This window comes from Nicotiana tabacum, chromosome 18 (genome assembly GCF_000715075.1).
Source record: "Nicotiana tabacum cultivar K326 chromosome 18, ASM71507v2, whole genome shotgun sequence".
Taxonomy (NCBI): Eukaryota; Viridiplantae; Streptophyta; class Magnoliopsida; order Solanales; family Solanaceae; genus Nicotiana; species Nicotiana tabacum.
In genome coordinates, this window is record NC_134097.1 from 120149720 (window position 1) to 120177395 (window position 27676).

General features: G+C 37.1%; 2 protein-coding genes and 1 long non-coding RNA gene across 3 annotated transcripts; 1 reads left to right on the plus strand and 2 right to left on the minus strand.

The window, feature by feature from the left end:
• Positions 1–7065: 7065 nt before the first annotated feature.
• LOC107830720 (putative late blight resistance protein homolog R1B-17) lies at positions 7066–8835 on the minus strand. The gene has a single exon (XM_016658352.1). The coding sequence runs from the start codon at positions 8833–8835 to the stop codon at positions 7066–7068; it is 1770 nt and encodes a 589-aa protein (XP_016513838.1).
• A 5234-nt stretch (positions 8836–14069) lies between these two features.
• Positions 14070–15028, minus strand: LOC107830724 (uncharacterized). The gene is made up of 2 exons (XR_001658202.2): positions 14598–15028; positions 14070–14521 (listed from the first exon to the last, which is right to left on the minus strand). It is a non-coding gene; the product is annotated as an uncharacterized LOC107830724 (long non-coding RNA).
• Positions 15029–22222: 7194 nt separating this feature from the next.
• On the plus strand, positions 22223–27487 carry LOC107828877 (uncharacterized). Its single transcript, XM_075236335.1, has 12 exons — positions 22223–22582; positions 22676–22680; positions 22845–22932; positions 23815–24621; positions 24886–25182; positions 25332–25362; positions 25462–25671; positions 25781–25843; positions 25935–26355; positions 26448–26568; positions 26657–27177; positions 27277–27487. The coding sequence occupies exons 1-12, from the start codon at positions 22223–22225 to the stop codon at positions 27485–27487; spliced, it is 3135 nt and encodes a 1044-aa protein (XP_075092436.1).
• The last annotated feature ends 189 nt before the right edge of the window (positions 27488–27676 follow it).

Below are 27676 nucleotides of genomic sequence, written 5' to 3' on the forward strand. Positions count from 1 at the left end.
AGGCACTAATAGTGGATTGTATATAAATTGTAAGCAATCCTTATTTAAGGAGGGTAATATACAAAGTTAGTACTAGTTTGCTAAATAAGTTTCAAATATTATATAGGATAATAGGAAGAAAAAAATCCCTTCTTTTTAGCTCACAAATTTATGGACTCATATCTTACACTTTTGGGTTGACAAAATTGTGAGACAAAAACACCAATATTGTCAATCGTGTGAGACACAAAATAAAAAAAATTCGCACTATATAATTGTAAAGTATAAGTTTCAATGATGAAAAATAATACTCCCTCTGTTTCAATTTATGTGAATCTATTTCCTTTTTAGTCTGTATAAAAAAGAATGACCCCTTTCCTTATTTGGAAATAATTTACCTTTACACAATGATTTATAGCCACACAATATATATATATACCTCATTTTATACCACAAGATCAAAAGTATTCAATCTTCTCTTAAACTCCGTGCCCAGTCAAATGGGTTCACATAAATTGAAACGGAGGGAGTATATCACTATTGGTGCAGGATCCCAAGGGATAAAACAAAGGAATTAAGATGCCCTATCATTCAAGTATGGATTAAGGAAACAGTCTATCAACGAGAGCACTAGAAGCAAAGGAAAGGACAAGCATCAATGATTAGAGATGAAAAAGGAAGAAGAAGCGGAGATTCAAAAGAAGAATCAATCAATATAGATGATTGACGGAAGCTATTATAGGAAGGTCCCAAATCAAAGGAAGACAAGATTGCAAAACTCTCCACTGGAGATCGTTAAAGCCGAAATCAAGGGATCCATCGTTGATCACTCAAGTAACGGAAAGATCTGCCCAGCGGAAGAAAAGTTGTCAAGGCCACAAGTCAAGTAAGATTAAGGAAAACTTGACCTTATTCTTGGAAAGAACCAATTAATAATTCATTTCAAAGATCAACTCCCTTGGGTTTGTAATCTCTCAAGATTCATGTCAATCAAAAGTCAAGAAGGTCTCACGAAGTATATATACATCTGTTCCAGGCTTGAAGCAGACATCCTTTGAACGAACCACTATCACTCTTTTTGTTCTTGTCCAAACTAGCATTGTAGTTCTCTTTAGATCTGCTGTGTAATTAGTGAGAGAAGAAAAAGAGAGAAGTGACATATAGTGACAAAGTTGTTGGTGTAACGCTACATCAACCATCTTGTAATCGAGAAACTTCAAATACTGAAAATCCTGGTGTCTTTAATTGTTGTACTTTATTTCTGAGTTATTACTATTCTGCTCTTATATCTAATCGACTAACTGGTAAATTAGTCAACAGCTTATAACACAGAGAAGAAAAATCAACAATTCAACCCCTTGTACTTTCAGTAACTAATCCCACCATTGCGCAGAATTTGAACGAGAAACCATAACCATCATCATCTCTTTACTCGTGTTCCATGTCCCAGAGGTCTTCGAGCCTTGGCATTTCGAATCCCGTTGAATGACTGTGGTTCCGGGACTCAAGTCTGGAGTCGCCAGGTGAGACATTCGGTTCACGAACCGAAAACCTATCTCCACAGCAAGCTCCTCAAAGTTCAACCATACCAATCATTTATTCACAATTTGGAATGCAGAAGCATTGAAGTCAGGGTTCCGTCGAGCCATCGAGGAAGTTCTTTCTAGAGAGTGTTGAACGCTACCGGAGTTTACCGTCACGTTGCAACGTTGGTTTTTCAGTTCCGTCGCGCCGGCGAGCGAAAGAAAACAGGTGAAGCAAACCAATTGATTTTCGATTTTCTAAATTACATGGACTATAATTTCTGTGCTGTTCGCTGCTGAAAAAACTGAAATATAGAAATAATTAAATCCGGAGTTCATGACACACATATTTTGTTCTAATATTGATCAGAAGTTCATATTTCACTGTACGGACTTTTCAAACTCCATCGTAGTGTGTTAAGTAGTGATATTTTTGTTCAAACATTATTTCCGCATTTGAAAACGAAAAGCAAGAAATAAAAACACAATCAAATGCATAAGTATGTTAATTTCTTAACACCTTGCTCAAGAAAAATTGAGAGCTCTAAATGAAGTGTGATGAAATATCGGTGCAACTGCCTTCCTCCGTCAGCTGGAATTTCTCTTCAGTAAATGATGACATTGGCGGCAATAAGCTATTAAAATAAAAGAAATACATATATTAACATATTGACCATCAAATTACAGAGTTAAAGTACAATCTTCACGCGTATTGAAATTTATTTCCATCTCTTTCTTTGTGATTAAGCTTATTTACAGAGTTAAGAACTTTGGAAATTTTGATTAAGCTTATTTACCTTTCACCGGCATTCTATTCTTTCAACTTTCTTCCTCACAAGCACGAGCTATTGCTTTCGGATCGGGATCGGCGAAATTCACTGTAAGTTTAACGCGCATTTTCTGATTTCTCATTGTTTTCGCTAATGCCGTATCATTGTAAGTTTAAAGCACAGATATGTTTCTGATTTTTCACTTTCAGATCTTGTCTTTTATTTTTGTTTTCTTTCTTTCTTTCTGGGGCCGCTGCTTTCTCCCAAAATTGTTATCTTCTTCCCCGATTCCTCCCCTTTGAGGAAGCTGCCGCTGACTTCTTCCTCTCACCCCCTCACTAGAACCTGACAGATCTGGAATAAAAATCTAGATTTGAAATTTTAGAAAGGGCTGAAAGAATAAACAAGAAAAACCAGAAATAAGGGAAGATTTTCGATTTTGTTTCTTTGCTAATTTGATTTCTGATTTTAGCTTAAGAATTTCTGGAATTTGGCGGATTGAATTGTTGTCCATTGCTATCGAGTTGCTCTCGTTTGGTCACCGGTTTGTTGCTGTTATGTTGCCGGATCTCCTCGCCTATTTCAGAAGCTTGCTTGTTGTTTTTCTTCAGTTAATTTCGGCTGCTAGTTACTTTCGGTGCTACACCAGTGGTAGCGGTGATAGCCCTTGTTGGTCTTTGGGTCGTGGTATTTTCTGTGTTTTCAGGGGAATTCTCGAAGTGGTTGGAGACAAGTTGGGCGCACGAGCACTAGCAAAGGAGAGCAACCTGGACGAGCGTCAGCAAAGGGCGGTGGGAAGCAGTGCGTGAGCTTGCAAGTATATCGAGGGCTGTAAATCAACACAGGTTTAGTTCTCGGGAATTGGTACCTCCCGTTCTACTGTTTTCCTTTTGGTGTTAGCTAAATTGATGTTACTTTAGTTCACAATAGTTAAATCATTCAATAGGTGTACAGGTAGTCACTTGTTTCCTTCTAGTTTGATTCGTTGTCCGTGGTGCACTAGCGAGTCTTTTGTAGATCTGTCGTAGGTGTAGTGGCGGCAGTCTGGGATGATAGATTAAAGGCATGTCCTCAGGTGGGGCAGAGTGTGGGGTAAAGAGTGGGCTCGGGGTCAGGGGGTGGGTCGGGAGGCAGGGGAGGTAGAGGGGGCAAGGGAGCCTATAGGTTGAGAATCGGGTCATGGAACATAGGTTCGCTAACGAGTAAGTCTATAGAGTTGGCGAAGATTCTTCAGAAGAGGAAGATTAATATAGCGTGTGTCCAGGAGACTAGGTGGGTCGGATCGAGGGCGAGAAAAGCGGATGGGTATAAGTTGTGGTACTTTGGAGTCGTGAGGGGTAAGAATGGAGTGGGTATCCTAGTAGATAGCCATCTTAGGGAGTCGGTGGTAGAGGTCAGGCGTGTGAATGATAGACTAATGACTATTAAATTGGTGGTGGGTGAGTGTACTTTAAACGTCGTTAGCGCGTACGCACCGCAAGTAGGTTGTGATGAGGAGATTAAAAGGCGTTTTTGGGAAGGGTTGGATGACATTGTTCGTAGTATTCCGCCTTCAGAGAGGTTATTCATAGGAGGGGATTTCAATGGTCATATTGGGTCGTCTGCAGGTGGTTATACTGAGGTGCATGGCGGCTTTGGTTTCGGGGAACGGAACGGAGGGGGCATCTCACTGCTGGATTTTGCCAAGGCATTCGATCTAGTGATTGCAAACTCGAGTTTTCCGAAGCGAGAGGAGCATTTGGTTACTTACCAAAGTTCGGTGGCGAAGACTCAAATTGACTATCTCCTCCTTAGGAGATGCGACAGAAGGTTGTGCGAGGATTGCAAAGTTATCCCAGGTGAGACCCTTGCAACGCAACATAGGCTCTTGGTGATGGACGTTAGTATTATGATAAGAAGGAAACAGAGGTCAGTACGAGGCCGCCCGAGGATTAGGTGGGGCGCCTTGACTAAGGTTAAAGCCCAGGAGTTGGAAGGAAGGTTGTCGGCAATGGGAGCTTGGAGAAGTAGTGGGGACGCAAACACTATGTGGTCGACGACGGCTGACTATATAAGGAAGGCGGCGAGAGAGGTGTTAGGGGTATCTTCAGGCCGCACCTGTGGCCACAAAGGAGACTGGTGGTGGAATGCAGTTGTACAAGGTAAAGTGGAAGCGAAGAAGGTGGCTTACCTGCGGTTAGTGGGGAGCACTGGAGAGGAGGAGAAGAGAGCGAACATTGCGAGATATAAGGTAGCTAGGAAGGAGGCAAAGATGGCAGTGACGGAGGCAAAGACGGCAGCTTTTGCTCGTTTGTATGAGGAACTAGGGAACAAAGGCGGGGAGAAGAAGTTACTCCGACTCGCTAAGGTGAGAGAGAGGACGGCTCGGGATTTGGACCAAGTGAGGTGCATAAAAGATGAGGACGGCAAAGTTTTATTGGGGGATGACCAGATAAAGAGGAGATGGCAGACCTACTTTCATAAACTTCTAAATGAGGAAGGGGATCAGGATATTGTACTAGGTGAATTGAGGAACGCCGACAGCCCCCATGAACTAAGTGATTGTCGGGACATTGAGGTCGATGAGGTCATGGAGGCAATGCGTAAGATGAGAAGGGGCAGAGCTACCGGACCAGATGAAATTCCGGTTGAGCTTTGGAGGTGTGTGGGTAGAGCAGGCTTGGAATGGCTTACTAAGTTATTTAATGTTATATCCAAGACTAATAGGATGCCCGAAGAGTGGAGGTGAAGTACAATGGGCCCGTTGTATAAGAACAAAGGCGATATCCAGATCTGTAACAACTATAGGGGTATTAAATTACTAAGTTATACCATGAAAGTCTGGGAGAGAGTGGTAGAAATGAGAGTGCGAAGGACAGTGTCTATTTCAGACAACCAGTTCGGGTTCATGCCGGGGCGATCTACCACAGAAGCTATCCACCTTATTAGGAGGACGGTGGAACAATACAGGGATAAGAAGAAGGATCTCCACATGGTGTTTATCGATCTAGAGAAAGCGTACGACAGGGTTCCTAGGGAGGTCTTTTGGAGATGCTTAGAGGCTAAAGGGGTCCCGGTTGCCTACATTAAAGCGATTAAGGACATGTATGATGGAGCTAAGACTCGGGTTAGGACAGCAGGAGGCGATTCAGATTATTTTCCGGTTATTACGGGGTTGCATCAAGGGTCTGCGTTCAGCCCTTTCCTATTTGCCCTGGTGATGGATGCTATAACGCATCATATTCAGGGGGTGTCATGGTGCATGCTATTTGCTGATGACATAGTCCTAATCGACGAGATACGACGCGACGTCAGCGAGAGGTTAGAGGTTTGGAGACATACTCTTGAGTCCAAAGGTTTCAGGTTGAGCAGGACGAAGACGGAATACTTTGAGTGCAAATTTGGGGCAGAGCCGACGTAAGCGGGAGTGGAAGTGAGGCTTGATTCTCAAGTCATCCCTAAGAGGGGTAGTTTCAAGTACCTGGGGTCGTTTATTCAGGGGTCCGGGGAAATCGACGAGGATGTCACACACCGTATAGGGGTGGGGTGGATGAAATGGAGGTTAGCGATGGGAGTCCTGTGTGACAAGAAAGTGTCACTGTTACTAAAAGGTAAATTTTATAGGGCAGTGGTTAGGCCTGCTATGTTGTATGGGACCGAGTGTTGGCCGGTGAAGATCTCACACATCCAGAGGATGAAAGTTGCAGAGATGAGGATGTTGAGGTGGATGTGCGGGCATACAAGGAAGGATAAGATTAGAAATGAAGATATTCGAGAGAAGGTGGGTGTGGCCCCCATGGAGGACAAGATGCGGGAAGCAAGACTCAGATGGTTCGGGCACATTCAGAGGAGGAACACTGATGCACCGGTGAGAAGGTGTGAACGACTGGCGGTGGTGGGTACGAGGAGAGGTAGAGGGAGACCTAAGAAGTATTGGGGAGAGGTGATCAGGCAGGATATGGCGCGACATAGGGTTACTGAGGACATGGCCCTAAATAGGGAATTGTGGAGATCGAGCATTAAGGTTGTAGGTTAGGGAAATTGTAATGTCTTTTTTACAACGCACTAGAGTGAGACTAGCCAGTTAGGAATTAGTCTTAGGATGCTATTGATCTACTACTGATGATGGACTTTATCTTCTGTGTATTAATAACTTACATCTTTCTCGTATTTCTTATATCTCTTATATTGCTGTTACTTTGTTTTTTATGGTGAATATTTCTACAGCACAATAGAGTGAGAGTATCCAGTTAGGAGTTAGACTAGGAATGTCATTGGTCGTCTATTGATGCAAGGCTTTACCTTCTAGTTGTACTATACCAGCCATCTATTTCGTATTTCGTATTCTGTATTTCATATCTCTTATATATTGTTGTTATTTTTATTATGCATTTTTATGGTACTAATATATCATCTCCTATTGCTTTTTTGAGTCGAGGGTCTCATGGAAATAGCCTCTCTATCCTTCGGGGTAGGGGTAAGGTCTGCGTACGTATTACCCTCCCCAAACCCCACGTGTGGGATTATACTGGGTCGTTGTTGTTGTTGTTGCTATTTCAAGCCTAAATGAGCTACAAACCTCCAAAACACAATCCGGACACGCTCCTAAGCCCAAAATACCCAACAGTCTATTGATAGTATTAATATAGTGTCTCTTGTTGCCTCTTTGAGCCGAGGGTCTCCTAGAAACAGTCTCTCTGCCCCTCGGGGTAGAGGTAAGGTTTGCGTACATATTACCCTCCCCAGACCCCGCTTGTGAAATTACACTAGGTAGTTGTTGTTGTTGTTGTTGTCTTTCTTTGTGAAACTTATTCCTATTGATATAAAAGTTGGCATATAATTAGTATGACACAACGTTCATCAAAATCCCACCACCCAGCTTTAATTCTAAGTGTCTCAACTAGAGGTAAATATGAAATAGCTATCCACAAATCGCGGTGTTGATCATCAACACTCCTGTCTAACACAATCTCCAACTTGTTCAAGTTAGGCATTAGTGCAAAGATTTCATTTTTACACCATGCTGGACCAACACCACTTAGAGTATGTAGGTGTTCCAAAATTACTTGTTTCCCTTCAGCGTTGGCCATATTCGGAGGACATCGCCATCTTGTTTTTATAAAGTGAACACTCCTTAACTGTGGCATCCTCCAAATTTGTAAAGGTATCATATTGCTCGCAAAGTTTTCTATTTCAACAGTCAAAACTTGCAGTCTTTGAAGTTTGAGAAGAGGGAGAAATTTAGGACTGTCAATGGACAAGGATAGATACCTTAGATTCACCAAATCAAATAATGAAGCTGGAATGTCATTATGAAAGCATAATTTTCTCAAGGCCAATACTCTGATCATTTTGGAATTCTTGAATTCTGATATTTCCCTCATCCCTCTTTCGTTATCAACTACTAAAAGATATTTGTTACGAGGCGCATAATATGCATGTTCACCTTGATAGACAATAGTGCGAATTACCTTTTGATCATAGCTATGAGAGTTTAAGCGATGAAAACCACCAATTGACCGAACAATCATCACGCAGACCTGCATGAATGATTGGGGGACACGTGAGGCTCGATATGGTGGTTTATCGTCTATAACAGGTAGGAAGTTCTCACTTCGAGCTTGTCTCAAGCATAACTCATGCAAGAGATCATGTATCCTACATGTTTCCACATCTCCACAAAAATTCTGCTGGCCTACTAGAACCCAATTTCTGTCTATAAGTTCTTGTAAATATTCCTCAGCTACGTCTTCCAAACTTTTATAATCAACTTCCTTTAAAATCCCCTCTGCAACCCATAGGTTGATTAATGTTGTCACGTTAATCTCATCATCTTGGGAAAAAATCCCAAAATACAGAAAGCAACCCTTTAGGTGTTGAGGTAGATAATAGTAACTTAAAGCAAGAACCTTTTCACATTGTTGACCAGGATCTTTAAATATTGCTGATTTTACATCTTCTGCAACTTGCTCCCATCTGTCTAGTGCATTGTTGCATTTAGATAGAAGCCCAGCAACTACAGTAACAGCCAAAGGCACTCCGTGACAATTATCTGCAATTTTCTTTCCAACTTCCAATAATTCTGGGGAGAGCTCTACTTTCGATTGCAATAGTTCCCAACTTTCTTTTGCACTCAGAGGAGACATGTGATGAGGAGGCTTACCTGATGCAGCATAACTGGCCACATTACCACACCTTGTTGTAAGTAGGGCATGACTTCCTTTGGAATCTGGAAACCATTGACTTATATCATCCCAAGCCTTGGTGCTCCATATATCGTCGATGACAACTAGGTACCTGCGCTTCCACAGCTTTTGTTTCAATTTGTCTGCTAGCTCGCCATCATCCGTTGCTTCACGGCTTACGGCTTCGGTTGATGGAATACAATGAAGAAGCTGCAGCAGCATTTTTCTAACACCGTATTCCTTTGACATAGTAACCCATGCTAGAATGTCAAAATGTGATTTAATTTCCAGATCATCATAAATTCTTCTAGCAAAAGTTGTCTTGCCGATGCCCCCCATACCTACAATTGCCACAACTTGTGTTTCGTCGGATGATGTTTCCATGAGAGTACTCTTCATATCCTCTAATTCATTTTTCATGCCCAACCATGTTGTTATCAAGCTGTACAGAATGGTGTGGTAAATCAAAATTTTGGACCACCGAATTTGTTATCAAGCTGTACAGAAGCGCTTGCAGTGAACCGACTTTTTGGCGAAAGGATTGAATCTGTTCTTTTACTTTTCTGTGAAGAGATTCAATCTTTTCTTGGGGAAGATTTAAACAGGGATTGGATTGCATTAGCAGTCCTAGAGTTAAGGTCACAGCAGCATACGCCATAACTCTCTTATCTCTTTGTTTTCCACTGTTACTCTTAGCGCAGTAGAGATCTGTTTCCAAGATTCCAAAATTCCATCAGTTAATTAATGGAACAGAGCCATTGACACAGCTATTGCGGAAAACCTTGGTCACGCATGCCAATTTGAAAAATTAAAAAAACCGTGTGGGTCCTATTAACAGTGTCTGTCCATATTTATTACTCCCTCCCATTCAATTTAGATGAATTAGTTTAATTCGGCACGGAGTTTAAGGAAAAAAAACTTTTGAAACTTGTTGTCTTAAAAGCTTAAGGGGTAAAAATTTTGTGGGGCCATAACATTTGTGTGGTTATAAAAGTTTATCATTAAGGGTATAAAAGGTAAAATAAAGAGTTTAAAGTTAAATTATTTCCAAATTTAGAAATATGTCATTTATTTTGGAACAGACTAAAAAAATATGTTCTTTTCGTTCTTCTAGTATTTCTTATGTTTCAATGGTTGAACATGTTTTGCTTTCGGAAAAGGGTCAATTGTGTTCCTCTGCTTTGGTTTATTGAGTCCCCCGTTATACTTTCTAGCTAATAAAATCTCTACCGTTAGGCAAAGTTACACATATGTCCCATTTTTGACAGAATGGGACACGTGGCAAATTAGGACTTAAAAACACACCCATTCTTGTGGACTAACCCGCCCTGATCCATAACCCGTCGGATCCCCCCACTCTAAATTGAAAGGGAACACCCGATAAACTAATACCCTCTCTCAAATTCATTTTAGAAAGACAAAACATAAACCAAAAAAGAGAGGTTGCTCGACCTACTTCTCTCTCTAGCTTTAGTAAAAATCAGAGGGATTGAAGGCTATAATCTTTCAAGGGTATGATTTACATCCTAAAATTAGTTCTTAACCGGTGTTTATCTCTGTTTCGGGTAGTATATCATACTAGAATGGCTTAAAAAATTGGTCGTTGTCTAGGGTTTTGTGTACTTATGGGATTGTGACTTTATTCTATTGTTATATTTGGTTTTAGTTGATATTTTATGCCTTGTCTTCTCATGCATGTGATTTCTGTTGGTGGTCCTTAAATATTGCGTTTTCAGTTAGGGTTTAGCCTTTTTTTTTTGGTTATAGTCTTTTTTGACTTTAGTCTTTTTTTTTTGGTCCAATGTTGATTTTATGCCTTGTCTTCTCATGCATGTGATTTCTATGGTATGTTTCCTACCACAGAAGTTGAATACGATTTAGGGTTGCTGACTTTATAGGTTGTTGTGTTTTTGCTTTCAATTTTTTTTAGTTTTGAGTACGATTGGACTAGGTCCCCATATCTCTAAAGAATGTGACATAGTACATTGGACCACAGATGTTCAGTATTTTATTGTAAAGGTCTACATTTTTTATTAAAGAGGGACCACTACCATGTTACTCTATGTTTCTGTTCCTTAGTTTTTTTTATTTAGGGGGGGGACCCTTCTGTCTCTGTTTTTTTATATTTTTTAATTTATTCAATGTATTAGTTTCTGCCGTCTAATATATTCTGTCCTGAATGTTTGTAGATTAAAGATGGTTCTTTTGGACATTGTATTCAACTATGGTGGTGACTGGATCACTGAGCATGAACTTATCTATTCAAGGAATTTAGTCCACCATTGGAGAGGTTATGACTCTGACCTCTTGTCCTTTATAAATATTTAGTGTGTGTATATATATATATATATATATATATATATATATGTAAATTATGTGTGTTGGGGTATAACAATTAATAGTTGCTGGCCCATCTGGAAAATATTATGAAATTGAAGGAGATGTTGGAATTAAGCAGCTTTTAAGTTTGGTTTGTGATGAGTATAAAGTCATAAATATGTATGTTGTAGATGAATGTGAGTTTTTTGTTCTTGTCACCAACATTGTTGACCATACTGAGTCATATGCAACTGTAGCATTAGCTGGTATTGATTGTAGTAGTTGTGACTCTAATGATGAATCTGAGGATGAACATGTAGAATGTGATTCTGAAGAGTTAGAAATGTTTCCAACTAAAAAGAGAAAAGAAGTTACTGAACAACTTAATAAGTACAAGGAGATACATAAGGGTATGTCTTTCAAGGATATACTAGAAGCTAGAAAGTTCATGAAATTGTATTCATTGGTTAACTAGAAGGAGTTAGAGCTTTTAAAAAGTGACAATATTAGGTTGAGGTATAAATGTGAAGATGAATGCCCATTTGTTTGTCTAATATCCAAGGATAAGGGTAGTCAAAGTTGTAGGGTGAAGACATTAGATCCAGAACACACATGTAATCCAGCTTATGATAACACTAGTGTTGACCATACTACCATAGCACACTACTTCAAAAGGAAGTTGAAGGATAATCCTAAGTATAAGGTGAAATAGATGAGGGCTGATTTGCAGGATTTATTTCAGCTTAATACTAGTCATGGAAAGTGTAAAAGGGCTAAAAGAATGATCCTAGAGAAGCTTGAAGGTAGCTTCACTGATGAATACAACAAACTGGAAGCATATGCAAATGCTTTAAGAGATAGTAATCCTGGAATTGATGTTGTCATAAATTTATCCAAAGAGGCACTACTTCAAGGCAAAAGAAAATTTCTTAAGATGTACATTTGTTTCCATGCATTATAGTTGGGATATAAGCAGGGACTAAGACCATTTATTGGATTGGATGGTACTTTCTTGAAACGGAAGGCTAAAGGGCAAATATTGGTTGTTGTTGGGCAAGACAATATGAACCAATTCTATCATATAGCTTGGGCTGTAGTTGACAAAGAAACAAAAAGAAGCCGGACATGGTTTATGGAGCTTTTGAAGAATTCATTGGAGCTGAATATGGGTGAAGGAGTAACTTCATGTCAGATATGCAGAAGGTACAATTATTATCTTTCTCTCTATCTTTTAATTCTTTTGATGTACATATTTTATTTTAATTTATGTACTTATTTGCAGGGATTACTTGAGGCCATTAAAACAGTCCTTCCAGATGCAAAGCAGAGATATTGTGCTAGACATGTTGAGGCAAACTGGGTCATTAATTATAGAGGGCTGGAACTGAAGAAGTTATTCTGGTAGAGTGCATCGTCCACCTATGATGAAGAATTCAAAGACCAGTTGAAGAGTATGGGGCATCTGGATGAAGCTGCTGTGACAGCATTGTTAAAGTATCCTCCACAAAGTTGGTGTAGGGCATATTTTGATACTGTCTGCAAGAATCCATCAGTGGACAACAATTTCACTGAGTCTTTTAATTCTTGGATTCTGGAAGCTAGGTACAAGCCCATAATTAAGATGTTTGAGGACATAAGGATCAAGGTAATGAATAGGTTGAGAAAGAATGAAGAGGGTGTGAGGTTATAGAAACATGAGTACAGTTCTAAGTGTTTGCAACTGTATAGAAATTTTATGAAAATAGCTCAAAAATGTGAGGTGGAAGCTAATGGTGATGATGGTTATGAAGTGTCAGAGCAAGGAGATAAGCATATTGTGAAGATGGAGGTGAAAAGTGCACATGCAAGGCATGGGACCTTTTTGGAATCTCATGTCCTCATGCAATAAGGGCATCAATACACTTGAAGGAAGACCCTTTGAGGGAGATTCATTGGTGATATAGCAAGGAGGCCTATCTTCTAACTTATTGGCCTACGATACAACCTGTTCCTGGTGAGAAATTCTGGAAAATTGAACCATCTCAAGCTATGGAACCACCAAAATTAGTAAAGCTGGCCGGAGGCCAAAGGTTAAAAGGGTTAGACAAAAAGATGAGGCAAGTAAGAGGCTAGGTGAGTGGAGTTTGTCAAGGAAGGGTAGAGTTATGACTTGTGGAAATTGTAGGGAGCCAAACCACAGTGCAAGAGGATGCAAAAAGGTAAATAATACTTTACACTGATGCATCTCTAACTTGCTATTTTTTTTTTTTTTGTATAAATAGCCACTAAAAGGGAAAAAAACTCTAAAGGGCAAACAATCATCTGAAGTAGGTGAAACATCAAAGAAGCAAATAAGAAGAGAACTTTGATTGATGAACACAGTGAGGATGAAGATGTGATACAATCACAAATAGAAGCTGAAGACGTAGATGCTCCTCAAGTCTCAGAATAATCAATTCAGTGACTTTGTCTTTATGCCTACTCCAACAGTGAGCTCACTTCCAAACTTTGTCAATCCAACTGTTAAACATGATCCTGACCTAGCAATATAGCCAAAGGTTATATCAGAATCAGACACCAGATTGCATCAAAGGCAGCAGATCCTAAAGCCAATTGGAAATAGGAAAATCAGCCTCAAGGGGGATCACACTGGTGTTTGTGAACCAACTGATCTTCCTTACTCTCCAGCAAACTTGACATGGAAGGGAAAGGCTGCAATGACTGGAGATCAGTTGGAGAAGCAACGTACACAGAAAATCCAAAAATTAATACCAAGAAAGGGGATTTGACAATATGTCCCATGTCACTTTATTTTAGTTTGTGTTGGTTTAAATTGGTATGTAATTACTGCATTATGACAGTACTTGGTAATTTTTTGGTTGTGTGAATTTAGAGAATGTCATGTTATGACTTAGTTGTGTAGGTTTTTGCAGTTATAGTATAGCATCAACTATTCTAATTTGATGTAAATGTCAAACTTCAGACTTGGTAAGCTGCTTCTGTTTGTTCACTTAAAGGTATTTTATCATTTGGTAATTTATGTTGTTGTTTCTCTTAATTAGTCAGTTATCAATTGGTAATTACGACAGTTAATTAGTGTGCAATCAGTTGGTAAATTAAGCAGTTAATTAGTGTATAATCAGTTGGTAATTTATGCATTTAATTAGCCCTTTTTAATCAGTCGTGACTTCTTTCTTTGATCAGTTGGTAATGTACATAGATTAACTGCAGCCTGCTCTGATAAATTCTACTGGAAAAATGACAAATTCTAATGGAAAGATAACACATTCTACTGGAACCAACATCACATATGTTACTAACGTAACACATTCTACTGGAAAGATTGAACTACTAATAGTCATTTGAAATGATAAATGGCTGGAATTCATACATTACAAACATTACTTTAGCAAAAAAATTCAGTTAACTAACAGTTGCCATTGATACTAAATGAAAATATTAAAGTTGCAAAATTGTACAAAGTAATTCACTTCATAAACGAGGAAGCAAATCCAACCATTAGGGCACTGAAAATTATGATGAACATCTTCATCTTCAACACTTTGTCTTTCAATTTCATAACTTTTTTAACTTCAGAATTCTTCATTGCCTCTAATACTTTAACCCTTTCCTTCAAGCCATCTCTATCAACTTTAAGAGCTTCCATATTTATATTCAACATTTTAATTTCTCGATTTGCAGCTTCTAATAGTACATTGTTAATTGCAATTAACGCAGCATCGGAGAATTCTTCATCTTGCTATTGCCAAAAACCACAGCCCTCATTCTAAACGAAACGCAAACAAATTTAAAGAAGTGCTGAAACAATAGATATTAACACATATGGAAGGGGGAAAAATTACCTCAGTTTTAGGGTGCTTGTAGAATCTCCTTCCTGGGTTTAGGAGAGTTTTCAAAGTGAAATGATTGGCAACTTCTCCACAATGGTACATCTTCTTCGATGAACAACTATTCTCCGATATTGTACGCCTTTTCGACGACCTAAACAGTCCTAACACAAAAGTTTAAGAAGAAAACAGAAGAACTCTAGATTTGAATGCTATTGATTTTTCAGCGGTGGTTTTAGGGTTGCATTGGTTTATCGGGTGTTCCCTTTTAATTTAGAGTTGGGGGATCCAACGGGTTAGGGGTCGGGTCGGGGCGGGTTAGTCCACAAGATTGGGTGTAACTTTACCTAACAGTAGGGATTTTATTAGCCGGAAAGTATAACGGGGACTAGCTTATACAATAAACCAAAGCAGAGGAACACAATTGACCCTTTTCCGTTTTGCTTTTCTTTGAGTTTTTTTCACTAATAATTTTTTTATTGTTCCAGCTAAAGTTTTAAGCTCATTTTTATAATATATTAAGAAAAACATCCACAATTTTTAAGAGCCAATGATGTATAATTTGAGGATATTACACCAACTTAAGTACTAATATTCTACCCTTTCATATTCTTTAATTAATTATGCATTCACATTTTCAATTCATAGAGTTATTTGATTTACACGAACTTCTCGCCTCTCGGCAGCATTATTAGTTACAAAAATCAGTCATACCACTCATATCACCAATTTTTCACTAATATCCATTTAATTGGAATGATTCAACAAAGAACTGGAGTACTAAATTTCTAATACCTTAGATGTATTATGTCCATTTAAACTTTGGTTCTGGTAGCAAAAATCGAGGTCCTATAAGCGCTCCCTCCCTCCCCCCCAGTCAATATCTTCACCAAAAATGTGTACGGAAGTGTTTGTTAAGTACTTGATTTATTAAGACTTGGCTTTGTACTTCTCCCAATATAGGCATGTTGATTGTAGTTTAACTATAATGTGTGATTAAGATGCTAATTATGCTTCTTTTATAGAGGGGTTGCGAGGAACATTTCGCTTTCTTGAAGAAGATTTAATTAATTAATTAATTAATTAATTAATAATATAATATTAATTAGCTGGTCATGTTTTCTACAAATCAAAGATGAAACCCATTCATGAACAGTCATGTATTGTGTTCAAACGAACACGTCCACTTATGAAAAATCATATTGACATTCTTTCATTCATGTTGCTACTATTCAGGCCAGTTTTCGCATCTCAAATATTTCATTGAGTAACTACTACTATACCTCCTATCAACAAGGTTACCACATAACCGATTTGCCCACCAAAGCTCAGGCATATTAGAAGAAATAAATTAAATTGGGATTTGAACCCGGTCTTTAAAATATCGCATACTTTATTGACCACTAAATAACTCTCGGATGCTTTCTCACATTGGACAACCATATTGAACGTAATTCATTTACTTAGATAAAAAAAAAGTTAAATTTTCAAAAGAGCAAACTGTTATGAATAGTTTGTACATTGGATACTATTTTGGATACTACATTGGATGATACATTGGATGCTCATGTTATGAATAACTTAAAGATTAAATTTTCTACTTTATGTCTATCATCTTTACTTTTTATGCCTATAAAAGGTCATGTAATTGCAATGGAAAAATACACCAAAGTGAAAGAAGAAAACACTTCTCCCTTCTTTCTATCTCTTCTTATTTACATTTTACTGCATTACTTTTATTTTATAACACGTTATCAGCACGAAGCTCTAATTTTATTCTTAACTCCCGCTAAGTTGAGCCATATTTTATTAAGAATATGAAAATTCCCAGTCTTCAGTTGGACTCAAGATTAATAAAGATGATATATGTCTTCCCGATAGTGCTACAACACACACTATTTTAAAAGATAAGAGATATTTCTCTTATTTGGTAATGAAAGAAGCGAATATTAATACAATATCCGGTAGTTCAAAATTAATTGAAGGTTCTGGAAGAGCCAATTTATTACTACCAGGAGGAACAAATTTGGCTATTGATGAAGCACTATATTGTAGTAAATCTCAAAGAAACTTATTAAGTTAAAAAGATATTCGCCAAAATGGCTATCATATTGAGACTACAAATGATGAAAAGATTGAATATCTTTATATTACTACAATAATGTCCGGTAAGAAATATGTGCTTGAAATGTTACATGTTCTTTCCTCCGGCTTATACTACACAAGTATTAGCAGGATTGAAACACATGCCATAGTAAACGAGAAGTTTACTAATCAAGATAATTTATTATTTGGCATGACCGGTTGGGCCATCCTGGTTCTAATATGATGCGTAAAATAATTGAGAATTCACATGGACATGCAATGAAGAATCAGAAGATTCTTCAATTTAAGGAATTCTCTTGTGCTGCATGTTCTCAAGGAAAATTATTTATTAGATCATCAACTATTAAAGTTAGGATGGAATCCCCTGCATTTCTGGAACGTATACAAGGTAATATATGTGGGCTCATTCACCCTCCATGTGGACTATTCAAATATTATATGGTTTTGGTAGATGCATCTACAAGATGGTCACATGTGTGCTTACTATCAACTCGCAATATGACATTTGCGAGATTGTTGGCTCAAATAATAAAGCTAAGAGCACAATTTCCAGATTATGCAATTAAGACAATTCGTCTTGATAATGTTGGTGAGTTTACATCTCAAGCCTTTAATGATTATTGTATTTCAACTAGGATAACAATTGAGCATCCGGTTGCTCATGTTCATACACAAAATGGTCTAGCAGAATCATTGATCAAACGCCTCCAATTAATCGCTAGATCAATGCTTATGAGAACAAAACTTCCCATTTCAGTATGGGGTCATGCTATTTTGCACAAAGCAGCACTTGTGCGGATAAGACCCACAAGTTATCATAAAGTCTCCCCATTGCAATTGGCTTTTGGTCAGGAGCCAAATATTTCCCATCTTAGGATCTTTGGTTGTGCGATATATGTTCCAATTGCTCCACCACAACGCACAAAGATGGGTCCTCAAAGAAGGTTGGGGATATATGTTGGATATGAATCTCCTTCTATTATAAAATATCTAGAGTCGATGACTGGAGATTTATTTATGGCAAGATTTTCTGATTGCCATTTTGATGAATCAGTATATCCAACATTAGGGGGAGAAAATAAGCAGCTGAAAAAGAAGATAGATTGGAATGCATTATCACTGTCTCATTTAGATCCTCGAACAAATCAATGTGAACAAGAGGTTCAAAAGATTATTCATTTACAAAATATTGCAAATCAATTGCCAGATGCATTCACTGACCTACCAAGGGTGACTAAGTCACATATTCCAGCTGTTAATGCTCCAATTCGAGTTGATATCCCGGCAGGACAATTAATTAAAACAAATAAGTCTAAGCCATGCTTGAAACGTGGTTGACCAATCGGTTCTAAAGATAAAAATCCTCGAAGAAGAAAAGGAGCAAGTGATCAAAGTGAACATAACACAGAGGTAGTGGCTCAAGAAGAGCCCAAGACGTAACAAATGATAAGACCTTAGGAGAGGTCCAGGTACCTGAAAATAATGAAAATGAAGAGATATCAATAAGTTATGTCTCAACCGGGAAAAGATGGAACCGAAATAATATTGTTATCGATAACATTTTTGCTTATAATGTTGTTGTTGAAATAATGCAACAAGATGAGGATCTTGAACCAAAATCTGTCAATGAATGTAGACAGAGAAATGATTGGCCAAAATGAAAAGACACTATCCAGGCAGAGTTAACTTCACTTGGAAAACGTGAAGTCTTCGGACCTATAGTTCGAACACCTAAAGGCATAAAGCCAGTATGGTATAAATGGGTTTTTGTGCGAAAACAAAATGATAAAAATGAAGTCGTTAGATATAAAGCGCGACTTGTGGCACAAGGGTTTTCCCAAAGGCCTGGAATTGATTATATAGAGATATATTCTCATATAGTGGGTGCTATCACCTTCAGGTGTCTCATAAATATGGCAGTGCAAGAAAAACTTGATATGCATCTAATGGATGTTGTTACAGCCTATTTGTATGGATCATTAGACAACGAAATTTTTATGAAAGTACCTAAGGGATTTAAAGTGCCAGAAGCATATAAAAGTTTTCGAGAAACTTGTTCAATAAAGCTTCAGAAATCTTTATACGGATTGAAACAATCAGGTCGTATGTGGTACAATCGCCTGAGTGAATACCTGTTGAAAGAAGGGTACAAGAATGATCCAATTTGTCCTTGTGTCTTTATAAAAAGGTCTGGATCTGAATTTGTTATAATCGCCGTGTATGTTGATGATTTAAATATCATTGGAACTCCTAAGGAGCTTCCAAAAATAGTAGACTGTTTGAAGAAAGAATTTGAAATGAAAGATCTTGGAAAGACAAAATTTTGTCTTGGTCTACAGATTGAGTATATGAAAGATGGAATATTTGTCCATCAATCAACATACACCGAAAAGATTTTAAAGCGATTCTATATGGATAAAGCACATCCATTGAGTACCCCGATGGTTGTGAGATCACTTGATATAAAGAAAGATCCATTCCGACCTTATGAAAATGATGAAGAGCTTCTTGGTGCCGAAGTACCATATCTTAGTGCAATTGGGGCATTAATGTATCTTGCCAATAATTCCCGACCAGATATAGCTTTCTCAGTAAGCTTATTGGCAAGATTTAGTACTTCGCCAACACAAAGACACTGGAATAGTATTAAACATATATTCAGATACCTCCAAGGGACCATTGATATGGGTTTATTTTATTCAAATGAATCCAAGTCATCATTGATTGGTTATGCAGATGCAGGATATTTGTCTGATCCACACAAAGGTCGATCTCAGATAGGCTATTTATTTACAAGTGGAGGTACATCCATATCATGGCGTTCGACAAAACAAACTATGGTTGCTACTTCTTCAAATCATGCAGAGATAATAGCCATTCACGAAGTAAGTCGGGAATGCGTTTGGTTAAGATCTATAACTCAACACATTCAACAAACATGTGGTCTTTCTTCGAAAGAGAATATTCCAACAATATTGTATGAAGACAATATTGCATGCATAGCTCAATTGAAAGGAGGATATATCAAAGGAGATAGAACAAAACACATTTCACCGAAATTCTTTTTCACTCATGATCTTCAGAAGAATGGTGAAATAGATGTACAACAAGTTCGTTCAAGTGATAATTTGGCTGATCTGTTCACTAAGGCGTTACCAACCTCAATATTTGAAAAGCTGATATATAAGATTGGATTGCGTCGTCTTCGAGACATTAAGTGATTTTTCATCAGGGGGAGTAACTACACGCTGCACTCTTTTCCTTAACCAAGGTTTTGTCCCACTGAGTTTTCCTGGTAAGGTTTTTAATGAGGCAGCAAGCAATGCATATTATAAATAACTATGTACATCCCAATATTTTTTTTGTAAGTTTTTAATGAGGCACATTATCTTACATGGACATCCAAGGGGGAGTGTTATGAATAGTTTGTACATTGGATACTACTTTGGATATTATATTGGATGCTAGATTGGATGTTCATGTTGTAAATAACTTAAAGATTAAATTTCCTACTTTATGTCCATCATCTTTACTTTTTATGCCTATAAAAGGTCATATAATTGCAATGGAAAAATACACCAAAGTGAAAGAAGAAAACACTTCTCCCTTCTTCCTATCTCTTTTTATTTACATTTTACTGCATTACTTTTATTTTATAACACAAACAATTTTCTTTTCTTAAATTATCCCAAGCCAGTGAGAAAAAGAGGACGCACAATTTATATTGGGGTATTATCACTTTTAGCTCGCGTCAGAAATTATTTATATTTGGTAGTCAAAAAAGTGCATAAAATTTGTATAATTTTTGTATATAACATACAGAATGTATATATATACATTCTGTTGCTGTCAGAACTTTCCCACATGAAAAATTATGACGATTGCCATGTTTCGTGGCAATTTTATAATTTTGACACTTTTAGTGCAAACGAATAAGTTCCTCTCCATTTCACGTTTCTTCAAGCTCTTATATGAATGTGTGATATACATCTTCTTTAATATTAATAATCCAGATTTAGTTAACAAAAACAAGGTCTCAACCATGATAAATGATGGATATATTTCCATATACACTACTTCACAAGTCATAACTTTGACATTCTCACAGCTTTGGTCTCCAAAATCTCTTCTCTCGAAAAAATATGGCAGTATATTCATATGATATCCTCATTAATTTATTTTTTATTGATAAATAAATAAAACATCCGTAATTCTAAAGCACTTAAAGCTATGACATTCGCGAAGAGGTCATTTCCGTATGTTACGTATGGGGTTTGCATCAGTTAAAACTTTCATACAATACAAATATCATTAACGAATTCTATAAGTTTATAATTGGGTAAGCTACCAATTCTCAATAATCATGACATTAAGATTGACAAAAAAAGGTTGCTCAAGTGATAAGTAGTAAGCACCCTCCACCTCCAACCCAAAGATTGAGAATTTGAGTCACCAGGGGACCAAAAGCGGGGAGCTAGGGAGGAGGGGTAAAGAGGGGGGAAGGTGGGGATGACATCAAGACCACAAAAATTGTCATATGTAGTTTATCTCTGAAAAGAAAAACGAGGTTCTATTTTTGGATCAGCTAGTATCAAAATAAAGTATTCATATTCTAAGTTAGCGTTTGGCCATACATTCCCAAATTTATTTTGAGAAATTTGATTAGGGTGAAATTTGGTTTGAAGATGAAAATGTGTTTGGACATCCGTTTTCAAAAAATATTTCCCAAATTTATTTTGGAAAAACGTATATTATTAGTGTTTATAAATATTTTGGTCCAAAACCAGCTATTGAGCTGGTTTTGGGATTTGGGATTTTGCCAAAATGTAGGCAAATTTATAGCCAAACATGTGTTTGCCAAATAAAACTCAAATTTATTTTGACAAAAACTATGGCCAAACGGGTCCTAAGTCTAGGGAATAAAGGCTATCAAATAACCACTCCAAAACAATAATTAGGACTCCGAAAAAGTTTAGTTATGCACTAAATAAAGAGAAAATCTCACTTTATACCTATTAGGCCTAAAATATTTACCTTTTAATACCCATCCCCAAACTATTTACCCTGCCTACCTAGTCGGCCCAATCTATTTACCCGGCCCCGGCCCAATCTACCCATCTCTCCCTTATCTTCGATCCAGCCCATTCTGCCTATTATTCCCAAGTTTTCCTTCTTTCTCTATCAGTTAACAGAGTACACTTTCCATAACTCCATTGCCAACCGATGAGAACGCAAAAGTGAAACACATTCGAGTTGTAATTTTTTTCTTCCGATTCCGTTCTATCTCTTCGTCTAGTACCTAATTTTGGGTGACATTTTTGCTTTGGGTGAATTTTTTGCTTCTAAAAGTACATTTTAGTGAAAGTGGGTTTTCAAAATCATAGAATATTTATGTTTTCCTTTGTACTTTTGTGAATCAATGTCTATGGGTTGTTGTTTTCTCTATGGGTCGGAAGAGTTGTGCGCGTAGATGGTGGCGCTTTGGACAATATCATTCTTCAAAATAAGTAGCTGCTGAATTCGTTGCCTCAGTCATGTCTGGGCCTAGTTTTTTCTTATTTTCTGATTCTCAGTCTCTACTTAGTCGTAACCCTAGCAGTAGTCAAGTTGAAAACACAACTGAAAATATAGAATTAGAGGGTGGAAAAGGCAAAAATATTAATGCCGCGTCAGTCGATGAAACTCCCTACCTGTCATTACCCGACACAAATTCTGAACCAGTCATAGGAGATGTTCCTGTGACTGATAAGGGAAAAGGTAAAATTATTGAGGATTCTGAGTTAGGGGGAAGCCGACGTGAATCCGTGCCTGAAACAGAGACTCAACCAGTAGATGTTGATTGTAGCGATGATTCTCAGTTAAAGAAGAGAAAAATTGGTGTCGCACCCAAGAAGGTAATTTTCTTACAATTATGATCTTTGCGATTTTTAATGTATAGTACATTGTTATTTTTTGATTTCTTATTATGCTTTTGTATTATATTATAGTTACAGTCAGTTGTGTTAATTTTTTGAATTAAATAGACAGATTAAATTAATGTTCTGCTTGAGGTTTAAAAAAATGGTCGCTGATTCACTAGTGCTGTCAATCAATAGCTGTTGTTGTCAACCAAATTTATTGAAGCCAGAGCTGTTTTGTGTGATTTCTGAATTTCAGCTTTGCATTAGATGATTTTGTACGTGATCTAGTGTTTAGGCCAGTTGATAGTAGTGGGGAGAAGCAAGTATGGAAGGAATGGGACCGTGTAAGTTATGTGTGCAAGATGAGCTTTTCTTTATAGGTGGCATGGTGTGGATGGGGTCAATGTGCAGAAGCCCCACGGCCTTGGCTGGTGACCACCATTGGCATTGATTATAGGCAGGTATCGGGGTAGAGTGATAATGTAGGGGGCGTTTTCTGAATAACACCCATTGTCCCTTTTGAAACATCTGAAGAATCCCTTAACCTTAAGTAATAAGTTAGGACATGATTAACTTATTTTCTAATGAAAATGATTTGTTGAATTGGTGCTAAGTAATCTACAAAAAAGATGTCAGGTACTCAGTTACATGATTGACATAGTACTTGAGTCTGGAAGGGGGAGGCAATGCTATTTGACATAGTTCTTCTAAAATATTACATTTATGTTCTTTATCCGATTGTTGCGTAACTGGTGTTTTGTTGCAGTGGCAATGGAACGCATGATGTTTCCCATAGAAGTTTTGTGCCTATAGACATAGTGTATGTGTGTTATGTGATAGTTTTTATAGTTATAGACAGTTGTTGGAATAACCCCGTACAACTATTTACCCTGTTAGTATAGCTATATACTATCATATGCTTCTGGATCTTTTTTTAGCTGTCTTCGCTATTTGTTTTTCCTTTAATAATAGTAGTATCGTACAGTATCTTGAAAATACTTTATAGCTGCATTCCTTTTTGCTTTTTCTCTTTATTCTTATCTGTTATGTAATAGTAGTATAGTCATTTGTAGTTGCCGAAAATTAGTCAGTATAATCGTATACCCTGCTGGTATAATTATATGTCGTGTTGGTATCGTATGGTAGTTGTGATATTTTTAGTTGGTTTAGTTGCATTTTATGTGAATTCTATTTCTAAAATTATTTTATATGAACATGTTTTGCAGTGTTGGGATTTCCTTGTGCCTATTGACTTAGATTATAAACCAAAGGTTGATTGGGATACCAATTGCCATGTTATTCATCAATTGAAAGCGAATTTATCAAAGCGGCAACTTCGACTGTTTAAGAAAACATGCTTTGGCTATTTTTTGGATCTGCCACCAGTGATTGTGCAGATTCGTGTTATGCACCATTTGCTTATGAGAGAAGTACATCATGAGGTTAAAAATGAGATGCGGTTTGTAGTGAATGATTCTAGGTTGCAGTTTGGCTTGGGTGAATTTGTACTTGTTACTGGGTTGAAATGTAAGGGTGATACAAGTATAAAGAGCATAGCAGAGAATAGGTTGATTTCAAAATATTTTGGGACTGCATCCGTGACATTTGCCCAACTAGCAGACTGTTTTAAGAAGAAGAAATGGGAAACGGATGATGATGCGTTGAAGATAGTAGTTCTGTATTTTGTCAACAACTTCTTATTTTCTAAACTCAAAACAAAGGCTATTTCACGGTCTTACATTGACTTGGTTGAGTCTGGTAATTTTAATAATTATCCCTGGGGTATAGATGTTTATAAAGCTACAATTGACTCGTGTTCCAACAAGTTTCAAGATAAGCCTTCTTTTTATAGACTTGGTGGCTTTCCGTTGGCTTTACAGACTTGGTTGTATGAATGCTGCCCAAGTTTGGATGGTCACTTTGCTGATCATCTTGGAAACAACAAACTTCCACGAATTTTGAAATGGGCAGTCATGGGTCAAATCCCGAATGACCGAGTTGCTTTGCAAATGTGTAGCTTGCAACGCAAGCAGGTAATTTTCTCATAGTTTTATTGCCTCTCTTAATGTTTTGGTACACTAGTTTAGTCATAGTTGTAGCAATATCCCAATTTAGTGATATACTCTGTTGGTATACATGTATACTATATTGGTATTATGTATACTATATCCCAGTTCAGTGATATACTTTGTTGGTATACATGTATACTATATTGGTATCATATGGTAATATGGATCTTTTTTCTTTCATACTTTATTATCATTTCTATTTCTAACTAGTGTGCTTAATAATTGCAGCTAAAGAACATCACCCCTGATGATGAGAAGAAACAATTTGATGTGCGTGGTCTAAGCTTTGAAATTGAAGTTGAGTGCACTGACAGCCAACCCAGCCAGCCCGATAGCTTTCAAGTTTTTGGCACTCAATTACCAAAGACACAAAGTATGCCTGAAAGTAGTGAAGGTGATTCCCAACCTACCAATGCTGAGGTAATGAAGGAGTTACAAGCTTTGAAGCTTTTTATAGAGAACAAGTTTGAGGAGGTGCTTGCAGCTATTAGTAGGCAGTCAGTGAAACCAGAGGGAAATTCAGCGGTATTCATCTTTTATATAATATAATGCTATAGTATATTGTTCAAAGATGCAATATATGCTTATAGGATACTATTCCATTCTTTACTTTTAGTGCACATAGTATTCTTGTAATATACATAAGACTAAAATTGTTAGTTTCTCATTTTCAGCACAAGCAACAGGATGATGATTTGCGTTCTGGTAAAATGTTGTATATGTAATTTTTGATTATTTTTTTATTTATTTAACTATATGTATTTGTGCATTGACTAACCTCTTTTTTTAAAAAACTTTTTTCAGCCCCCTTCGTAAATGAGCATGATTTTGGCTTGGATTCTAACTTTGAACTATCTGCATCTGTAATTGATCAAATCACCGCTATTACACAACAAGCAACATATAAGCAGTCATCTCATGAAGTTAAAAAGTCAGGTCCTGCTCCGCTGCCATCAGGAATCCCTGTACAGACACGAGCAAATGTTGTTATTGAGTCTAATACTGCTCCACAGGGTACAATGTTGATGTTACTAATTCTGTAGTTAGTATGTAAATGATAGGTTCTTGATAGTTTTTATTTTTTATTTAAGTAGTGATGCTGATAATGCTTTTATGTGTTTAGCATGTCGGGTTGATGGTGTTGGTCAAGTGGATGTTGGTGGAAGTAATGTGAATTTGCCTTCTGGTAATGTCTTCTATATATAACTTTTCATTCTTTTTTTCTAAATTTCTTAACTTTGTATATTTATTTATTCACTAGCATTTTCTAATTTAAGCTTCATGTCGACACTGGGGTGATCTTCACTTGGATTCTGATTTTGAATATACTGATTCTCAACTTGATCTAATTGCTGCCATTACACAAGGAGAGAGATGTAATGTAAATCAATCTGGAAATGATTTGACAACTCGTACTGTAAATAAGTCTAAACCTGATCAGTCGGTATCAAGAAATATTATTCAGATACAAATAGATGTTGAAACTACTCTTGCAGTTTTAACACGGAAAAGGCGCCCCGCAACTGTAAAACAGTCATCATATAGGAATGATTGGCAATCTGGTGTTAGTGCAGTTGGGGGATCCTCGAAGGTTATCAAAGGAAGATTTCCATTTGTAAATGACATTTCAGAGACGGTTGATTTTAAGCTTACGACTGCATTCTCAAACTTTGTTGAAGCAAATATGCAATTGGGAGAGTGCGTATTCGTTTCCATGTACTTTTGTTTTCATTTTTTTCTTAATGTTTGTTGTTATATTTCTTATCCATATCTTCTTTTATACGAAATAGGGAAGTGTATTTACCTGATGATCAAAAGCTAGAGCCTTGTTTTGACTTTGAAGTTGAACAGATTGATGATAAGACGTTTTTCCATAACTTAAACTATTCTGGCAGGCCGCTCTCTAGTTCGGTATGTGTACTGTTTTTTATTTTTGTTGTTGTAGTAGTTCATTGATATTGTTAGTGGCAGTCATATTTTCTTCCTCTATTTTTTGCAGCACTTGAATATTATATTCTACTATCTTAGGAAGAAGGAGAAATATAGAATTAATATGCCAATCAAAGTCACAACTACAAATACTCTTTTTAATAATATCATTCAAAGGGTTTTCACAGAATTTGTAAAAGGTGGGAAACAAGATCATTTGATTGATAGATCAGACGATATCATGGAGTACATGAAAGGATTTAGGATGCATTGCAACACTCCATGGCACCAGGTTGATCATGTCCTTTTTCCAATTAATTTGGCAGAAATTTGGCATTGGATATTGGGGTGTGTGTCATTCCACAAGAGATGTTTTTATGTATATGACTCGCTACGTAGTCGAAAGCACAAAAAAGCTATTCAGAAAGTGGCAAAAGCTTATGCTGTGTTGATCCCCCTATTTCTAGTTAGTATTGAATTTTATAACCAAAGAAGTGACATTGTAGTAGAAAATGGTCTGCACATGGGAAAGAAGTTGACTGATCCTTTTGATATTGAACTAATTACAAATCTGCCAACACAGCAAAATTCGTAAGAATAACTACTTTTTTTTTACTTTGTTTTCCTCATTCATATTAACATTTTCACTTCTAATTGATTTTTATATTCTATTCATTTGTTTTATTTCAGAGATTGTGGAGTATATGTTGATTGCTTTGCAGAGTATATTATTGAATATCTTCCAATCCCTGTTGCCAATTTTGATGTGGATGGTCTTCGAGCTAGGTTTGGTATACTGTTGTGGCACTATGGGAGGAACAAGCAGTTGCATGGCGAATCAAGTGAATCTGAGGCTCCAGTAGCACCTAAAAAGACTCGTGGAAAGAAACGCAAGAAGTAGTATAGGTCTCTTTTTGGTTTTAGTTAATTGTATCATGAAAACTTTGCAGGATTTTAATAGTTTTTGGTGAAGTATGGTATTATTAGTAGTAAATGACTTTCTGCTGATTCAAGACTGTAGGAAACTTGTGCCTTTATAAAATATTTCCAGCTGCTAATGTTTCTTTTGTCATATTTAATTATTCTGGTT